The sequence below is a fragment of the Caretta caretta genome, chromosome 6, assembly GCF_965140235.1.
Source record: "Caretta caretta isolate rCarCar2 chromosome 6, rCarCar1.hap1, whole genome shotgun sequence".
Lineage (NCBI taxonomy): Eukaryota > Metazoa > Chordata > Testudines > Cheloniidae > Caretta > Caretta caretta.
In genome coordinates, this window is record NC_134211.1 from 130059720 (window position 1) to 130080307 (window position 20588).

Genomic DNA, 20588 nt, shown 5'->3' on the forward strand with positions numbered 1-20588 from the left:
GATCCCAGAGCTCAGGCTCCAGCTCAAGCCTGAATATCTACACCTCAATTAAACAGCCCCTTAGCCCGAGCCCTGTGAGCCTGAGTCAGCTGTGGGTTTTTAGCTGAAGTGTAGACATACCCCAATGTCCTTTTTGATCAGGTCCTTTCCAATGAAAGCCATGGGTCAGAGGTGATTTCCAAGTGTCTATTCTGGTTGTGTAATCTGTGCAACCTACACCCTTACTTATTCTGACGTGCCCTCCGAAAAGTAACACGCTCCTTCCTAACCATGAGGCATGATTATTGTAATTCCATTTTAGCAGGTCTCCTCTTTCATTTGTTCCTGGTTCAGAGCCAGCAACACATCAACTCAGGTTTAAGCAACGTGAGCATATTATGCTGTCTCTGTATTCTTTACACTGGCTGCTGAAGTGGCAGACTGACCATAAAGGTAACTGGTTTTAAAGGTTGTCCTCGAAACTTTGAGCCTCATCTTGCCCATCATTTAAGGATCCCAACACTGTCTGAAGCCAGCAATCATGCCTTAGCTGCAGTGGATATTATGGTGTGGGACTCATCCCAACCACAGATCCAACTCAATCCATCTCTTTCCTACTTATAAAAAAGCACCTAAAAATTACTTCCATCCCAGATATCCTCTATTGGCCCCTTATTAACTATTTTATTACATTATACCCATATGTTTGCTCTTTGAATTTAAAGAGGATTATAATTTTGTTTGTGTATTTTAACTTACTTTTATGTGTACAGAACTAGGTCTTGCTAAAAGTGGCATTTAATAAATAATGATTAAAGTATTTCACGGTCTTTTCCTTTGTAAAAATTGGTATGCACATTAGCTGTTTTTGAAGGGTGTCAGACTGACACCACTGGATACTGAAGTCTTACAAACTTCCCCAAGACTGCACTGTGAAATGTATGCCTCCGTTCTCTTCAGAAGGGAGTATCTCTTGCAGAGAGAGAGGACACAGCAATTTTTAGGATCAGTCTTTGGCCTTGCCACTGAATCAGTCAACAAGCAATTACTCAGTACCAACTGCCATGGTGCTTTGTGTGATGTGGACTACTCTCCACAAGGAAAATGGCTATTCATTAGGTTACGCAGCAGTAGAGATTGCTGTGTACTACTGACCTTGGCCAGATTAGAAACAATGACCGGCAGGTTCACAGATTTTTAAAGCTAGAAGAGACCATCATGATAATTTAATATGACCTGCTGCATAACATAGGCCACAGAACTTCATTCAGTTATTCCTACACTGTGCCCAATAACTTGTGTTTGAACTAGAACATATCCTTTAGAAAGATATACAACCCTGACTGAAGGCATTAAGTGATGGATAATCTATCGTCTCGCAATCTGTTCTAATGGTTAAATACTATCACTGTTAAATTTTTCCAGCGGTTGGATTTGTTACTCATTGTCTGCTCAATTATATAACCCTCTAGTATGAGATTACCTGCACAGAGTGAGTGTCTTTTTAGACCATGATCAAGTCTTCTTTCAACTTTCTCTTCAATAAGCAAAGAAGACTGAGCACCTGAAATCTCCCATTGCAAAGTGTTTTCCAGACCTTAAATAATTTTTGGAAGCTCTTTCATGAACCCCTTCCTGTTTTTCAATATCTTTTTTCAAGCGCAGGTACCAGAACTGAACACAGTATCATGTAATGGTCTCACTAATGCCATATACAGAGGTAATACCACCTCCTTCCTGTTATATCCCCATTTATACATCCAAGGACTGCATTCACCCTCTTAGCCACAGCACTGCTTTAGGAGCTTACGTTCAGTTGGTTATCCAGCATGAACCCCAAGTCCTTTTCAGAGCCACTGCTTTACAGGAGCGGCTCTATCTGGAAGGTATGGCTTATACCCTTTGTTCCCAGAGGAATGGCTGTATTCAAAAGTACATCTGACCAGTGGCTTACCAGTGGCCTTGTTTCACCTTACAGATCCGTAAGCCATTTAGTCTCCCTACATTTATTTTTTTCTAACCTGTTAGACAAAAGCTTTTCCATATACCTTTTGACGTAGACTGCTGACAGACTCCTTAATGTAAGGTAAATCCTTAGACGGCACATACTTTTCAAGCATTTTGTCAAAGTCTGGATGAGTCGTCATACTGAAGAGCATCTTTCGACCATAGTACCTAAAATCATAGCAAACCATTTCATATTAACCTAGAAATATTAGGGAAATTTGGCCCATTACCATCTGTCTAATTGATCACAATAGAACATATCTTAAAATGAAATTTTCGAAGTGCAGAAAGACCTTCAGATATTCATATGCCCTCACCACCTCCTCCAAAGAAACCACACTCAAGAGAAGCTAATTTAGGCGCATGAAAAAGTGAAAAAAAGCTAGTTTAGCAAGTTAAAGAATGAAAATCTTTCATTTCCACCTGGAACAGTTATTTGCTATATATAAAGTAATACTACTACCTACTGACCTTGTTTCTTGTGAGCCATCCTGTGCAAACCTGGCTACAGCAGGTAAAATCCTGTCAGTAACATCCTTAATTCCAGATAATATCCGTCCCGGTCCCATTCGTTCCACCACATCTGATAAGTGCTGGGCTGTGCATCTTCTCACTGCAGTGTGCAAATGACTACAGAAAAAACATTAAGATACAAATGGTCACTAACAACCCATGGAAAGGGCTAACCTATATTTTCTCACTCTTTCAATGCTTATTGAAAGCCAAGTGTTTTAAATTCTTCCACTCAAGCTGCAACTCTGCTCTACTGACCAACTGCTGAAATTTGGATACTTATTTTAACTTTGTACAAAGAGATGTCCATTTCCACTCCATGGCACCAAACGTTTTAAAGGGAGACTGTTGGATTAAAAACTTCATTTCATTCTTAAACATATACATACCACATACACACTAGAATGCACAATTAAAATAGAAGAATACATTTTGCTTTTGTTTCAAGTTATTTTTACTTTCTAGCCCTCATTGGCACAGCGCTACAACAACCAGGTTGCAAATGCTGATGGAAAACATTACTTTTAAAAGCATCCTTTTTGAGCAAAGTGAATATTAATTTAAAAATAATCTATTTTAAAGATGAATAGTAAGAAACATACCTTCCAACATATAGTCACTAATTTTATTAGCAACAAATTATTGTGCTCTGAAACATTCTACACAAGGACACCAATCTATAGAGTCATTTAAAACAAAACAAATCAGCATTTTTATTATCCTTTAAAAACTCCACTCAAGTGTATTTTCCCACCAGAGGTGATGCCAGCATGCAAATATAAAACAGAATATTCTCACCCAAAATTTCAGAAGCATGCACCAAACTACCAAGTACATACATGGAAGTGCAACCGCAAATTAGACGCATGTAATTCTGAATATTCAGACCGCTCTTCCTCATTTTGTTATTTTAGCCTCCAAATAGAAATTTGATATTGGGGCTAGTACAGCACTTACAAACCTTAGCTGTGAACAGAGCAGTGCGACATTCTAACAATACATATATAACTTGTCAGTCACATGCTAAAGAGAAAAAGGACATTTAGAAGAGAGACTTAAAGGAAAGAAGTGACTTGTGGGCTTGGCGGAAGTACAACACAAGCAGAAGAGCAATTCCTATTGCATGGACTGGAGGGGAAAGACAAAGACTAGATCCAGGCTGGAGAAACTTAGCGAGCAGGTAGGGAAGGGAATAGATCAAGTGACAGATTGGAGAGAATCTATGGAATGCTATCAAGATTAAGAGGGCAATTTTTAAGTGGATTTGGCACTTGATAGGAGTCTCTAAGTGACAGAGAGTTGCAGGGGAAGATGCAATACGTAAGAGCAAGAGTAATGTCGCAGCACCAGCAAGCAAAAAGTCCTATGGTCTGGAAGACCAGGCTAAACAGAAGTGCTCCTAGACAAGTAAAAGCATCATTCTGCCTGTCAGACAATGCAGCAATGGAAGAGACGGGCTAAGTGATATTAGGCACAGCAGCTGAGCTGCCCATCCTCAGAGAGGAGAGTGGGAGTGGTGCAAAGGGCGGGGCGGACTCTGGCACAAAAGGACAAGAAGTGGCTGAGCAAAGCAATAGAACAGAGCCCCCAGTCAGAGTGAAGGTAATGGACCTAGTTGATGGCAGTTACACAAGAAATGCCCTGGGGCCTGACTGAGGCTGAAGCAGTTTGAAGGCCCCGTCTGTTAGTGCTTGGATCAGTGGTCTGTGGTGACTGAGGTGAGTTTTTCAGATAGCCAGATGGTTCAAAAGCGAGCAACAGTTTAATTTTCCAGCGACACTAGTCTGTGTAGCAAGTTTTCGGGTATATTTACATTGCAATAAAAATCTGCAGCTGTTCTGTGCCCAGTGACTCAGGCTTGCAGGGCTTAGGCTTAGGGCCTATTTAATTGCAGTCTAGGCATTTGATATGCCAGCCACAGGTGTCTAATTGCAGTGTAGTCTTGCAAACTTGGCAGCAATGCAGCTGCTGCAAGACAGAGTTTCTCAGATTTTATGAGGAAGCGCAAGGACTGTAAACTGCAGTCCCATAGTTCAAAGATCATTATGTTTGCCAAAAATGTAAACAATAGTGTAAACTGCCTAACCCAGACAAAACATACTACAACTTGATTACTTACTGAAACTACAAAAATACAATTTGATTTGATCTTAAGTGGGAGATGGCCTCCTCTAAATTAAGCGGGTAACCCTACAATCTTGTAATTCCAAATTTAACTGCTGATGCCAGAGCCAACCAAGATTAACAAAGATATCCTTGATTTACACACTATTTAAAACACGTTTTTATAAAATTATGTAGACAGACTTCATTTTTTAAAATTGTCAATATTTGGATCAATTGCTCTTTCTGGGGGGCGGCAGGATGGGGTGTTCAAAATTCCATCTGAAAGCCTGGCCAACTAAATTTAAAGCACATGTTACAGAAGAGTATAAAGAACATGAGAAACTTAGACCTAAAATGCTTCCCGAGCAGACATGGTTTTCATGTCAAAAAGATTGAATGTTTTGTTTTAATTTGCAGAAAGCATGAAAAGGTTTGTGATAATGGCAATGCTCTTGCAAGGAGATGTAAAGCCTTTCCAGATTCCCTATATGTTCACAACTGCTCTGCTGTTTGGGTGAAATGCATGGTAGCAGAAAACATCATTCTGTTCTCAAGAAGCTGCAATTACTCTATATAAAATGTAGCACAAGGAGATTCCAAGGGTGGCTCTTGTTTAACCCTGTTTACACAGATGCTAGACATGATTTTAAAATCTCTAAAATTGAAATACTCCAACTCGCAAGGCACAAGTGGTCTAACCATGGATAAACACCCACTCACAGAGGTACCCACAATGTCTTTTAGCAAAAAATGTCTCAGAAAAAGTATACCAAAAAGTAGATTTATTACTGTGCTTATTGATATACTGTGCTGAAAGCTGTCACTGAGAAAGCGTCAGCATATATCAAATTTGCTCAGGATAGGGAACCTTATACTCTCTTTGCTGACATAACAGACTTGGAATGTGGGCAGCTAATAGTATCATACAGGGAATAAAAACAGCCTTCCGAGTTGTGGATCAGTTGTAACTTGACCTAAACTTAGATGGTGCAGTAGTGAATATGTACTGTTCAGACAGTTCAGAGGCCAAATTTAGATAAGATATTCATATTGCTGTGCAATGCATCATCCACAACCACGAGCTACCTACTCTGGATGTTAAAGAATTCTTGTCCTTATCTTAAAAGTGCTGAAGATTATGTTGAAGGTTATATTGAAAGACATTTTGAAATTTTACTGTATAAGTCTTGAGGGGATGACAACTCCAAGTTTTTTTCTGATGCCTTGGAGGCTACTGATTTATCTGGGAAGTATGCACTATGTAGATTGGGTTGCCATTCAGGTCAGAACACATTGAAAGCAATGATAAAAATAGGGACTATTACTCGTATTGCAAAAACTCTGTCACAGCAGAAGTCAGAGTTGAGTTCAAGGCCAGAAGGGACCACCAGATCATCCAGTCTAACCTCCTGTACAACACAGGTCACCATCACCACCATCATCCCCCCAGTCCCTCCCCACACACATTAAATCCAACAACTGAAATTAGACCAATTTATTACAGCCCACAGGAGACTAGACTGTTCTGTGCCACAAGCAGGCAGGGAACAGGAGGGACTGAGGTCCTCGCAATGGCCCAGAATTGAGATATAGCCAGATAATCCTGGAAAGTGACCTGCACCCACATGCTTCAGAGGAAAACAAAACAAAACAAAGCAAAGAAACCTAATGTCACTGACAATCTGACTTGGAAAATTCCTTCCCAACTCCACATGTGGTGATCAGTTAGACCCTGAGCATGTGAGCAAGAACCAGCCAGCCAAGCACCTGAGAGAGAAAATGCACAGTACCACCTCAGAGCCCTGGCCTTCCCTATCCAATCTCCCATCTCCAGCTATGGCTATCCCTGATGATTTAGAGGAAGGAGATAATATAATCCCAAACAAACCCAGAATACATTTGGGGAATGGGGAGGGGCCAAAAAAAATCCCTTCTGACCTCTGCATGTGGCTGGTTGAAACCCTGAAGCACATGGGCTTTTAGGAACATAAGTTATAAACCAGCACTGAGTCTCAGGGATGTTGAGCCCTACTCCACCCCATTACAAGCAATCCTATCATACAGTAGCACTCAGGTTTGTCCAGCTCTCTCTTAAAACTAAATTAAGTTGTTTCCCCCCCGACAACTACTATTGGAGGCTGTTCCAGAACCTCATTCCTCTGATGACTAGAAACCTTTTAATTTCCGGCTTGAATTTGTTCATAGCCAGTTTATACCCATTTGTTCTTGAGTCATCATTGTCCTTTAGCTTAAATAGCTCATCTTCATCTCCCTGGTGTTAAGCCGCTAACGTGTTTATAGAGAGCAATCAGATCCCTTCTCAACCTTCTTTTTTGCTGAACTAAAGAAGTCAAGCTTTACTAGTCTCCTCTCATCAGACAGGCCCTACGTTCCCTGATCATCCTAGTAACTTTTCTCTGCAGTTTTTCCAGCTGGAATTCATCTTTATTGCACATGGATGACCAGAATTTTACCCAGTATTTCAAATGAGTGTTACACCAGTACCTTGTACAATGACATTAATACTTCTCTATCTACCGGAAATGCCTTGCCCGATACATCCTAGAATTGGCTATGCCTTTTTCACAGTTGCATCACATTGGTGGCTCATAGTTATCCTATGATCGACCCACACACCCAGGCTTCTCTCCTCTTCTGTTGCTTCCATCTGATGAGCCCCCAGGCTTGTAGCAGAATTCATCCAATCCTACATGACCTTGTACCTTGTACTACTGAATTTCATCCTGTTTCTGCCTCTCCACATTTTCCTATACAATATTCCAATCCCCTTCTGTTCTGACAATAACTCCTAACTGTGTAGCAGCAAATTTTTTTAGCACACTACTACTTCTTGTGCCAAAGTCATTTAATACAAATATTGAATAAGACTGATCCCAAGACCAATCCATTAGTAACCTCCCTCCACTCCGATAACACCTTTCAGCACAACCCATTGCTTTCTCCTCTTGAGCCATTTCTTCATCTGCCCTACAGTTCTTGTACTTGATTCCCATCTTCCCTAATTTAACTAAGGGTTTCCCATGTGGTTCCATGTCAAATGCTTTACTGAAGTCCAAGTACATTAGAGCTCCTGCACTTTCCTTATCTAAAAGAAAACAAAAAACCAATCAGTTATTTTCTCAAAGACAGCAATCAGGTTAATCTGGCAGGATCTACCTTTGCTAAACCCATGTTGCATCACATCCCCTTTACCGCCATTAATTTAATTATTCTTTCCTTCACAATTTGTTCGAAAGCTTTGCAAACTACTGACGTCAGATTAATGGGTCTTTAATTGCCCAGACCAACTTTTCCCCCTTTCTTAAACAAAGGTACAACATTACCTATTCTCCACCATATGGTACTCCTCCGGATACACTTATTAAAAATTCTTGTTACCAGAGTAGCAAGTATTTCACGATGAGTTTAATCATCACTGTGACTGAAGTCTCCTTTAACTTCTGAAGAACTCGATCTCTAGTTTAAGATGCTATACTGGAACTCTCAGCACAGACAGACAATTCTGACTTAAGGATCTGAAAATGTATCAGGGATGGGCAAATTTGATGGGGAAGTCTTTACAGGCCTCTAAAAGCAAAGCTGCAGAATGGTCATTCTATATTCTTGAAGTTGCAATTTTACATATGGATGCCAGATTTACCAAGCTATGGCAACAACCAGTGACATAATTTCAATGCCTGGACTGAGACAGCAGCCTAGTGTTTTTGGTTCTTTTTAAAGGCTCATTATGTCAGTGTGTAAACTGACAATCTGCCACACTAGTCTGTAAAGGTACTAAGCAAAAGCAAAGTGACCTATATCAGTGGTTGCCCTCTAAAATTAAATTATAATGAATGACAGTTTAGAGGTATGCAGTGGAGTTGTAGCCATGTTAGTCCCAGGATATTAGAGAGACAAGGTGGATGAGGTGGTATTTTTTACTGGATCAACTTCTGTTGGAGAGAGAGACAAGTTCTCGAGCCACACAGAACTCTTCTTCAGGTCGTGGTCCTTCCTCTAATCAAAACAAGCCCATGCACATATATGCAGCGCAGTACATTCCAAGACTTGACATAGGTGAGGAAACCGCTCAAGTGAAAATGCTTTCCAGAGCCCGCAATCTATTTTCTACTGGCCTGATGAATGACCAGGAACAAAACATACCTGTGACTCTGTCCACCAGTATCACTCAACAACAGGCAGCACTACTGCAAGACTAATCTAGGGCTATTCTGTATGCTCAGACCTAGCTTTCAAACTAGAATGATTTTCCTTTTTTTTTTTTTTTTTTTTTTTTGGGGGGGGGGGGGGGGGAGGATTATAAACTTTATCTGAATCTGAAATGCCTGATTGCACAGTCTCAGTTCCAAGTAACAGTAGGAAACAGATGGTGCAGGGGCATTTTCTAATTACAGTAAAGCAAGGATACAACTAAAAATAAGATCAAGCGAAAGTCAAAGACACTGAAAACAAGAGAACAGAAATGAGAAACTGTCACAGTAGCCCAGATCAGGACAAGCAATGCAGAGCAATGTCTTTAGGAAATCACAGCAGATACCATGTGTTATTTTAATTTACCAGAGAAAACGAGATCACAGACCAAATTCGGGACAAACCACATTTTCTTGTTGGACACCAAATTACAAGTCTTAGCTTAACTGAGGGATAAGCAATTGGAACATTTTTCCCCCACAGCCTGGGAGGCAGTATTTTGTACCCCCAGAAGTTTAGTAAGGGAATTACAATAGTCCTATGAAAAAACAAAGGAGTACTTGTGGCACCTTAGAGACTAACCAATTTATTTGAGCATCAGCTTTCGTGAGCTACAGCTCACTTCATTGGATGCATACTGTGGAAAGTGTAGAAGATCTTTTTATACACACAATGCATGAAAAAATACCTCCTCCCACCCCACTCTCCTGCTGGTAATAGCTTATCTAAAGTGATCACTCTCCTTACAATGAGTATGATAACCAAGGTGGGCCATTTCCAGCACAAATCCAGGGTTTAACAAGAACGTCTGAGGGGGGGAGGTAGGAAAAAACAAGGGAAAATAGGTTACCTTGCATAATGACTTAGCCACTCCCAGTCTCTATTCAAGCCTAAGTTAATTGTATCCAATTTGCAAATGAATTCCAATTCAACAGTCTCTTGCTGGAGTCTGGTTTTGAAGTTTTTCTGTTGTAATATTGCAACTTTCATGTCTGTAATCGCGTGATCAGAGAGATTGAAGTGTTCTCCGACTGGTTTATATTATAATTCCTGACATCTGATTTGTGTCCATTTATTCTTTTACGTAGGGACTGCCCAGTTTGACCAATGTACGTGGCAGAGGGGCATTGCTGGCACATGATGGCATATATCACATTGGTGGATGTGCAGGTGAATGAGCCTCTGATAGTGTGGCTGATGTTATTATTAGGCCCGTTGCCAACTGTGCCCACATATCTATTCAGGGGACACCATCACAGGGCCTAATAACATCAGCCACACTATCAGAGGCTCGTTCACCTGCACATCCACCAATGTGATCTATGCCATCATGTGCCAGCAATGCCCCTCTGCCACGTACATTGGTCAAACTGGGCAGTCCCTACGTAAAAGAATAAATGGACACAAATCAGATGTCAGGAATTATAACATTCATAAACCAGTCGGAGAACACTTCAATCTCTCTGGTCACGCGATTACAGACATGAAAGTTGCGATATTACAACAGAAAAACTTCAAAACCAGACTCCAGCAAGAGACTGTTGAATTGGAATTCATTTGCAAATTGGATACAATTAACTTAGGCTTGAATAGAGACTGGGAGTGGCTAAGTCATTATGCAAGGTAACCTATTTCCCCTTGTTTTTTCCTACCCCCCCCCCCCCGCCGACGTTCTTGTTAAACCCTGGATTTGTGCTGGAAATGGCCCACCTTGATTATCACACACATTGTAAGGAGAGTGATCACTTTAGATAAGCTATTACCAGCAGGAGAGTGGGGTGGGGGGAGGTATTTTTTCATGCTTTGTGTGTATAAAAAGATCTTCTACACTTTCCACAGTATGCATCCGATGAAGTGAGCTGTAGCTCACGAAAGCTTATGCTCAAATAAATTGGTTAGCCTCTAAGGTGCCACAAGTACTCCTTTTCTTTTTGCAAATACAGACTAACATGGCTGTTACTCTGAAAATAGTCCTATGGGAAGTAACGACATAGAAATAAGGATTCCAGCAGAGAAAGAATCAGATTCTGGCAGCGTTCTGGAGATTGTGACAGGTCAACTTGCCAGGAAGAAAAGTAGGGGGGGAAAAGGCTAGAATCACGAATAAAGCCAAGATTTTTAACGCTGGGGACAAAGTTAAAGTTTGAGTTAAGGAGTGTGACTGTCAGAGACACTGGAGAGGGAGGACTTAGCATTGAAAAATTCATATATATCCAGAAGCAGGCAGAGAGATCACAGAATGAGACGAAAAAGGTATACATCACTAGCAGGGATGTCTAAGACTGAAGCTAACTATTAGAGGTCCTATAGATGGAAGATGGATAGAGGATATAAAAGGTCAGAAGATAATATGCTTAACGAAAAAAGGAACGAGTAAACTTTCTACCAAAAATGTGTGTGTGTGGGGTTGGTGGTGGAGGGGAGGAAGTAGGATTCAAATCATGAAAAGAGATGGAGAGAAGTTGTCTTGTTTAAGGTACTCAAGAAAGAATGATTGATAGTATGATAACTCATGCCAAGACCAAGCAGGAAGTCAAAATTTATGTGCAGAGACAAAGAGCTGCTTGTTAGCCACTCAGAGAAGTGCAGTCTTAGTACTGTGAAATCAATCAAGACACATGTGTTCAGAGATAGAAAAAAAAACCACTTTCCCAAAACTGCTGAAGAAAAAGGTTTATGAGAGCAAAATAAGTGACAGAGGAGGATGAATTAAATAAGCTCTGCCAAAAGACAATGAGTGTTATCAGGCTTCTCAAGAATATGGCAATGAACACTACTACAGATTACTGCAGTCTTACAAAACTATCATAAGATGTACCAACTAGGCACAAATTTTACGAATCTACCTTTTACCATGATAATGGAAAAAAATCTTACATTTCACTTGACTGCCAAAAAACACTACTCTGGATAAGCAGGGTTTTGCAAGGCTGGAGTATTTCATTTTGAATGTTCTGCTTTGATAAGAAAAATTAAGTGCCTTATGTGATGCACTGAATTTGTTCTTAGTTATTTCATTACAAGCTCTTTACGAATTACCTTTGACCTCCATTTATAAGAGAACAAAGTGCTCGTGCTGGAGTCACATTATTAACCATAGCCTTCAATGCTTTGTCTACGTCTTCCCTTATAAAGGTGTTGGATTCTCCGGCTTTGTGCAACAGGACTTTTACAGTACTGTCTAGTTCTTGATCCATGCTCTTTTTCAGGTAGGTGAACAAATCCCCTAAACAGACCACAGCAGCTCGGGAAACACCAGAGCGTAAATTCTTAACCTGCAAACAAGAAAAACCCAAACAATGTGTAAGTAGGAAAACTTAATTTTATTTTCCTGTTTGTAAACTTTTAGTCATTTAGAAAAAGAGAAATTCTCATTTTGATTCCTGATGTGTGGGAGTTAATATGCATAACATATCAAAATGATATCAGGTTAGATCTTAACTTTCACAGCTTTCAAGCAAATTTAAAACTACTGAATATCCCAAATACAGGCTGCTTTACAAAACTGCACCCATCCTTTCAAAGCTGGCCAACATAAAGAAAATAGCAGCAACTGAACGTAACACCTCGCCACTCAAATGTTTACCTCACTCCTATCAAAACAACATTTTTGGCATAAGATTTTTATATGAAAATTTAACCTCTTGAACTACAGCCAGACTTGTTTCATGCAGCTTTCCAGTCAACACATCAGCATGGTAAGCAGACAAACATCGAACAAAGTTCAGTCCTTCAATCTTCTTCTCCCTATATAAAATAAATATTTAAATTAAAAGCAGTATCTCACAAAAATCACAGAGACAGCAGATAACTAGAATGTCTGGGGTGACAGTGGATCACAAATTGAATAGAAGTCAACAATGTGCTGCAGTTGCAAAAAAGGCTAATATCCATATGGGGTGTATTAACAGGACAGTTGTATGTCCTGCTCTACTCAGCATGGTCAGGCCTCTGCTGGAGCACTGTGTCCAATTCTAGCGGCCACACTTTAGAAAAGACATGGACAGACTGGCGAGAGCCCAGAGAATTTTATAAAAATTACAGAAGGTTTAGAAAACTTGACCTATGAAGAAAGGTTAAAAAACCTGGGCATATTTAGTCTTGAGAAAAGACGACTGAGGGGGGGACCTGGTAACAGTCTTCCAATACTTTAAGGGTTGTTATGAAGAGGATGGTGATCAACTGCTCTCCATGTCCACTGACGGTAGGAGAAGCAGTAATGGGCTTAATCTGCAACAAGGGAGATTTAGGTTAGATATCAGGAAACTTTCTAACTATAAAGACAGTTAAACTCTGGAACCTTCCTAGCAAGGTTGTGGAGTGCCCGTCATTGGAGGTTTTTAAGAGTAGGTCAGATAGGGATGGTCGAGGTTTACTTGGTCCTGCCTCAGCACAGCGGGATGAACTAGAGCAGTGTTTCTCAACAACTGGTCCTTGGACCAGTACCAGTCCCTGAGATTTCCCCGACACAGTTTAGGAAGGCAGAAAGCCGGTCCCTGCTATCAAAAAGGTTGAGAAACACTGGACTAGATGACCACTTGAGGTCCCTTCCAGCCCTGCCTTTGATTCTGTGTCTAAGTAGCACAACCATCGGGATTATTCAGGAAACAAATAGTGAATACAAACTTTGTTTCCAAAAACAGCAATAATTTAAACTAGAAGCTCTCGCAAAAATATTCCGTGGTACAGACGGTAGCAGGGCTGGATTAAGACGGGGCTGCAGGTACATCACAATGTGCCCTTCCTCCCCCGACTCCAAAAGAGGCAAGAAAGGGGCCAATATGCCAATGCCACTGCTCATCTCTGGAGTGTCAGCAGGGGCCCATTCTCACATCTGGAACAGTACAATGATGTTGGTTGGGAGCTCCGCAGCACACTGTGTCTTGGAATTAACAACCCACTGAGATGCCCGTCCCACCTCACAGAGCTGTTGTCTCAGGCTGTCTGCAAACTCAGGCAGGCATCACTCCGATGGTTATGCCTGGTTCACTTTTTCAATATTTTCTTTGCAACCATGAGGACTTGCCCTCTTTTCTTATGTTTTACTAAACAGACTTAGCTTTTTGGTTAAAAAAGTTATGTACATTTCATTTTTTTAAAATAAGTATTAACATAAATGCTGCAAATTATAATCAGATTCCATATATATATATATATATATGTGAATATACACACCAGTCATCATCAGCTAAAAGTCGCAATGCTTCTGTCAATGCTGTTTCAGGTTTTGAAAAGGGTCGCAACTCTGATGGATCCATTATCTCTGGACTATGTGTGACTGATGGGGTCCGATCCTTATACTGCCCTCTCAGTCCAGGAGATGTTTCATCTGTCAAGTCATGAAGTGTTTAAGCAATAATCACTGACTATCTTCAGAACATGAAGAAAATGACTAGTAGTAAGACATGAATGTAGTTAGCTACACGAAAGCTGGTGTCTGGACAGATTACTATTGCTAAAGGGCTGATTTTTCAAAAAGATCACCACAATTACACCCACAACATTTGCAAGTGCACCATTTGGTGCATGTAAATGAAAATTTGTGCACACAGGCACTCACTTTGAAGACCGTTAACTTGAACTGCACACACAAATGCAGGGTTTTACAAGGAGAAACAGATGCATTCAAAGATAATGTGGGCAAACCTAAGAAGGATACTGCCTGCATTTGAATTTATTTAGAAGTCTAATTTGAAAATTATTTATATACCTGTAGCTCAGAATTTTTCCAGAGTTCAGAAGAAATGACGTGCTGTTTCTCAATTACACACTTTTCTGATATAAACAGGTATTTGGTTCTATAGTTTGGAGAGGCAACAAAATCTTGGCCTAAGGATTGAACAGCTCCCCAGAAATCTCTAATGTTCAAGCTATGCTTTCGTAAAAATACATGAATTCCCCAATTAAATGTTCCCAGCAGATATAATTAACACCACTGAATCATTCCTTTGAATTTTACTGTTAGCAAATCATTATTTTAAATTTTAATGAGCTATTGCTCAAATTCAATTTATCTGTATCACACTACCTATAATTGCAAAGACAGCTGTAGATTTTCAATATGTTTTACTAGCAAACTAGAAAGAAGAATTTCTAAATTATTTCATAATCCAAAATGCATTTGTTTGTTAGTTTCTGTGTTGCTACTGTTGTAGCCGATTGATGATGTCTAAAGAACTAACAGCATAGCAACTATAAGCCTCCAGTTTGAAGGGCTTTCTATCAGACATTTTAACTGTATCAGAGTTAAACTTTCCTTAAACTGACATACAGTATCTAGGGGTTTTTTTTTAAACTTTGTTTTTACTCCATTAAATATTTTTTGAGTCACTGGGGGGGGGGGGTGAAATGCCAGTAGCGTTTTAAATGTCACTATTTGCCAAACTCTAGATGAAAAATATTTCAAGGGAGCAGCGACCAATTTAGTGACCCAAAAATAACTTGCTTAAAATTTTATTTTCCTTGCAGGTCAGACATCTAATCATCTTCAACTCTTGCTCCTTCGGTAAGGTAATCAAAAACTAGTGACCCTGCACACTCCCTGAATTAGAGCCTCAGCACCATTCTGCTCACATTGCAGTGCAAACGGAACAAACTGCTTGTAGTCAATGTAGTCGGGATAGTTGGTTCCTATGCCACCTCTCCTGCAGTCCCCTGTGCACGGCACTCTGACTATCCATACTTACTGGAGGGTCCCTGGGGACCACTGACAGTTGGCAAACACTATAGAATCTCCCAGCTTGTTGTAACCCCCAACTGGGCTGGATTGGGGCAGAATTTCGCAGAAATTTAGGGAGCTGACAGCAGCAGAATTGAGCTGCAGCTGCACCATTGCTCTGTCTTCATCATGGCATGTTAGGAATGAGATAATATATGAAGAGCTAAAAACATCAGGATGGCAGGCCTGCCCTGCTCAGGAACAAACACAATAAACTTTAGGAGAAAATGGCGGTGTGCTATTCTGGAAGAAGTTACTCAGACTGAGCTTTGCCATGGAAGTCCTATCACAAAAAAAAAATCCTAGAACCCTCCACCCAATAAAGATTCTTACAACCTCTGTGCAGCTTCTCAGTTATCTTGAGTAAAGAGAGTCAGGGACTAGGGAGCTGAAGTGGCGGTTATGTTTTTAGGTATATTTATTCTACACTCATAAGTATAGCATCTAAGGCTTCAGTCGCATGTGCTTAATTTTTACTGATTACATGGGATTACATGTAAATTACATGGGATTACTCATGTATTTAAGTATAAGCAGATGTGTAAGTCTTTGTAGGATCAGGACCTGAGTGCCTTAGCTGGTGTCAGGGATGCAACTTTAACATCTAAGCCTTAGTGCTGTTTTGCTAAATTAGCAATTATCATATGATAAACTTTGGGTGAAATCCTAGCTCTATTTGAGGTCAGTGGGAGTTTTGGCATTCACTTCAACAGGGCCAAACTTTCACGTGATGTATGTGTCTTTTTCCCTCCATCCGGTTAACACCCACAGCATAAAATCCTGACTCAATGTTATCTCTTTGGGGATAGAGTATTTTAACGTGGGTTTCAATCTTTTAGTAAAAACTGTATTTGTAACTGCTTTCAGTTTTGGGATATGTATCTGCCTCTTCCACAAAGGAAGATGGAGATGTGAAAAATGCATTAGAAGTGTTGTTTTATACCTGCAAAATGTAGGTTTATTCTCTGTAACGTTAGTAATAAGAAGTGGTAGCTAGCACCGAACTAAAATGTAAGGGCATACACAACTTTGCACATTATCCCTTCAGTTTTAAAATAAATCATATTAAGACTGATTACACTATGGGTTTGACTCATCTGCGAGCATCCAAACACTTTAATACAGTGTTTTACATTTAATTAACTGTAACAGCTTACCTGAATCTAGCAAGACTGAAGACTGTGTCTGCCTTAAACTGGATGTTCTTTTTAGTGGAGTACTGAAGGCAACATCTTCAAAAGATAACAACTCATCCTTGGATGTTATTAACGCATCTCCATAAAAACTTAAACCTACAAAACAGAGAAAGAACAGGAAAATCAGAAAAAGAGAAGAGGTCGCTATTTCTTAGTACTATGCTGTACTCTATAAAGATCTCAGAAACAGTTAACTTATCTGTCATAAATTCCTTCCTTATTATTGTTAGTATTTTATACCCAAAAACAAATAAACTCACGAAGGAGATTACACTGTAGCCTAAAATTTCAGTAATACCTGATGTCATTTTGGGCAGTCATAACCTTAAATAATTAGTGTTATTATACCAGATTTAGAACATACTTAGTCAACACCATTTAATAGTATGCCATTAAATTGACAAAATACTAAACATTACTTTCTGTTGCCATTTTCTCTGGTTCACTGTGTCTCAGTCGTTCCCAGGGATTTTGTTCCTTTTTTTCCACATCATTGACTTCCTGATGTTCTTTATGACTCTGTTCTTTTTCTTCTTTCTTCTTCTGCCTCATCTTATCCCGGGCAGATTTTGACATGGCAACTTTCATCTGCACAAAACAGGAAAAGTCCCACTGTAAAATGTAATTGAACTGAAATAGTTCAGTCAATAACTTAGCACTGGGAATCTTCTTTGCTAAACAAAGGGGCTCACAATTTCTACTACTACTCCACAGGGCATTTGGGAATTATTTACGCTAATTTGGGACCCAATCCTGCAAAGACTTGTGCATGTGCTTACCTCTATGCACTGTGAGCAGTGTGGGCTACTTATACCATGTAAAATGAGTATGAGACTCTTTGCAGCACAGAAATAATCCCTCGTGGTAATCTATGAATAATTAAGTTATTAGGGGGAGCAGGACTGTGAACCCCTAGATTTCATGGTACTACATGTGTGAATAACTAGTTACTAATTTGAGTAAAGGGTTTGGAGTCCAGCCCAATGTCAATTTTTTGAATTTTTTTTAAACTATCAATTTTTTGATAGAGCAATCTTCAAACTGTGTGACCTGATTATTTTAAAAATCACTTTAAGGGTTCTTGTGATCCCCCGTTTTATGTTTAAAGGTAAATGGTGGATTCTCTGTAACTTGAACTCTTTAAACCAAGATCTGAGGACTTCAGTAACTCAGCCAAAGGATATGGGCCTATTGAAGAAGTGGGCAAGTGAGGTTCTGCGATGTGCAGAAGGTCAGACTAGATGATCACTATGGTCCCTTTTGGCCTTAAAGTCCAGGAGTATTTTCAGTTTGTAATTTTCTCCTTTATCTATAAGGAAATAGTGAAACTGACTATTAAAAGTGCAGTCAAGTGCACAGATTAAACAAAGTGAGAAAACAAATAAATGGTCATTAATTTCTTTAAATTTTAGCAATCTTAGAGGTTACTTGACATGCATTTTCAGGAAGAAATGTGATTTTCCTTTTGAAGAAGTATCTTTACCTTGTGTTATTTTATACAAATAAATATTAATGTTCAAAGTCATAGGAAAGTTGAACAAGATGTAAGTAGCAGCACAGCTCTTCATAAAATCTCTCCACAGTGCAGACACTGAGACAAGATTATTTACAGGGAATGTATGGTTTATGAATGGTGTTGGATTAAAAGTCTGCAAACTGCAGTCCTCTCTTTGTCCACACAACAGATGATGGTCAGTAACAGCAGCTGGTTCCTCACACTGCCTTGCCAAAATATCCTGATCATGAAAGGAAGGGACTACCTTAGGGGCTAGTGGGAAATTCATTCTCCATGTCCCTTCAATCCTTGGTCTCTTTGCTCAGAGTGTTAACAAAAAATGCTAATTAGTAACAATTTTAATGGCTATTTTGTGATGTTGATACATTTCAGTACCTGCTACAGATGAACAAACAACTGCATTGAATTGAACATTTGCAACAACCAATTGAATTCCTTCACCAAATTTAGCCCTTTAATCTATTTGAATCATCATAAAAAGACTGAAGAAATAAAATAAATCTCTATTTCAGGTCTAAAGACAACTTTGTGTGAACATTTGTACAAACAAAACTATTCACATAAATGTTCACTAAAAGTGTGCAAACTGACAAAGCAATATCTTGTTCAGAGGACATCAGGATATTGACAAATGATTCCTCATTATTCACTCAGCTTTAGTCTCCAGCCTGTGCTGGAATTAGACCAGAGACCTAGAAATAAAAAGCTCTGTATTCCATTACCAGCCACCTGAGATATCGATGGCTGTACTTGAATCAAACATTTATTTACCAGAATCTGGAGAACATAAAACTATATTCACTAGTGACACTTGAAAAACAATCAAATCTGTTTTACACTCTTACATCTTTCTCATTTTCAGAATCAAGGAAAGGTGCACTGTTCTGCTGGACAGCTCTCCCATAGATCCCTGATAGAGGCTCAATGCCTTGTTTGAGAGAAAGGACGTCTCCGTTCTCCACACACGATATCATGGACTGGCTGTATGTTAATGGCGCAGACGGGGGGCTTCCAAAAACACCTGAAATGGTTATCATATTGTAACCTCACCAAGAGGTCATTTTCACACAGCAGAAGTCACTCAGTAACACACTAAAGCAAAGCAAAAATAATTCCAGAAAATAAAACTTGGGTTGCTATAACATTAGTGCCAAATTCTACTCGAAGTTACATTATGCATGTCCACTGTCTGCAATGGGACTTTTTCTGTGTGTGGGTATACGTGCAAAATTTGGTCCTCATATGTTCTTGCTGTTCTTTGTTATTTAATGCTAATATTGTAGTACAGTGCACTGTTCCCTCTAAGCTGTGAGCGTCTGCGCGCGCACACAGATCCTAAACTCTGCGCACACAGCAAAACACCTCGCGCAAAATTTGCACAGAAGCACAACAATTTGCACAGAAGAAATTTTTTGCGCACATGGCCTCTCAAAAATTAGATGGAACATTGGTACAGTGTATATTACATTTCTCATTAAGAATGTAAAAATATACAGTAATTCCAATACTTTTTTTGAACTTTAATACTTTTAATTTATTTTAAAAATTGGGGATTGTTTACTCTTTAAATAATAAACATTTGAATGAACTCATTTCAACTCCCCTTCTCCTGACTGTCCAAAAATACTATACTATTGTTTCTATACTAAAATTTTATTGCATATATAGAGAAAAAAAGTTTTAAAATACCTTTTCCAACAATTACTACAGAATCTTCAGACAGGGCACTCGGTGAAATGAAGTCTAGGTTGTTAATTTGCTGTAAACTAGATGTTGACCCTGTAAATCCTAAAAATTACACACAAAGAAGAGCTAAATCATGTAGTTTACCCATTACTATGTATTGCACTCTTCCAAAGTATCATTTTACCAAACTTAGTTTTACCAAACTGATGAATCACTTTTATGCAGGACTGTACTTCTAATTTACTAGAGTATTGCAAGGCTTACTTAACGCTGAAATTCTCAGAAGTACTAGATCACATATACTAAATATCATTACTTTCAAATACACTAAACACCAACTCGCTTTACACAATTATTTCCCATGCACCTATTTTTCCAATAATTCAGCACAATTGTGCCAATTTAGCATCAACTGAAAACTACTGATTTTCTGTTCCAGACCACTTCATGTTGATTACTGCACAATTTAGCAGTTCGTCAATTTTTCAGTTAACATACATTTTATATTTTAATTCCGGTTGCACTGTTTGCATATATGGCAATGTCAATCAGTAACAATGGCAGACTGGCATTACATTCTTTAGCATTAAATAACTCCCATGGAGTTATTAACATTTTCAGCTTGAGGAAAGTCAGATCACTCACTGGAAAAATC

At 39.3% G+C, this 20588-nt stretch overlaps 1 protein-coding gene across 1 annotated transcript in view; it reads right to left on the minus strand.

Annotated features, from left to right (window-relative positions):
- The window catches only part of TOGARAM1 (TOG array regulator of axonemal microtubules 1), an 86254-nt gene that overhangs the window by 26341 nt on the left and 39325 nt on the right, over positions 1-20588 (minus strand). Inside the window, exons 9-17 of the mRNA XM_048852021.2 lie at positions 19937-20035; positions 19093-19268; positions 17151-17319; positions 16693-16827; positions 13993-14146; positions 12459-12564; positions 11857-12092; positions 2458-2616; positions 2028-2154 (exon numbers count right to left, since the gene is read on the minus strand). Of these exons, the coding sequence (XP_048707978.2) occupies positions 2028-2154; positions 2458-2616; positions 11857-12092; positions 12459-12564; positions 13993-14146; positions 16693-16827; positions 17151-17319; positions 19093-19268; positions 19937-20035 (1361 nt within the window). The remainder of the gene's footprint in view (positions 1-2027; positions 2155-2457; positions 2617-11856; positions 12093-12458; positions 12565-13992; positions 14147-16692; positions 16828-17150; positions 17320-19092; positions 19269-19936; positions 20036-20588) is intronic.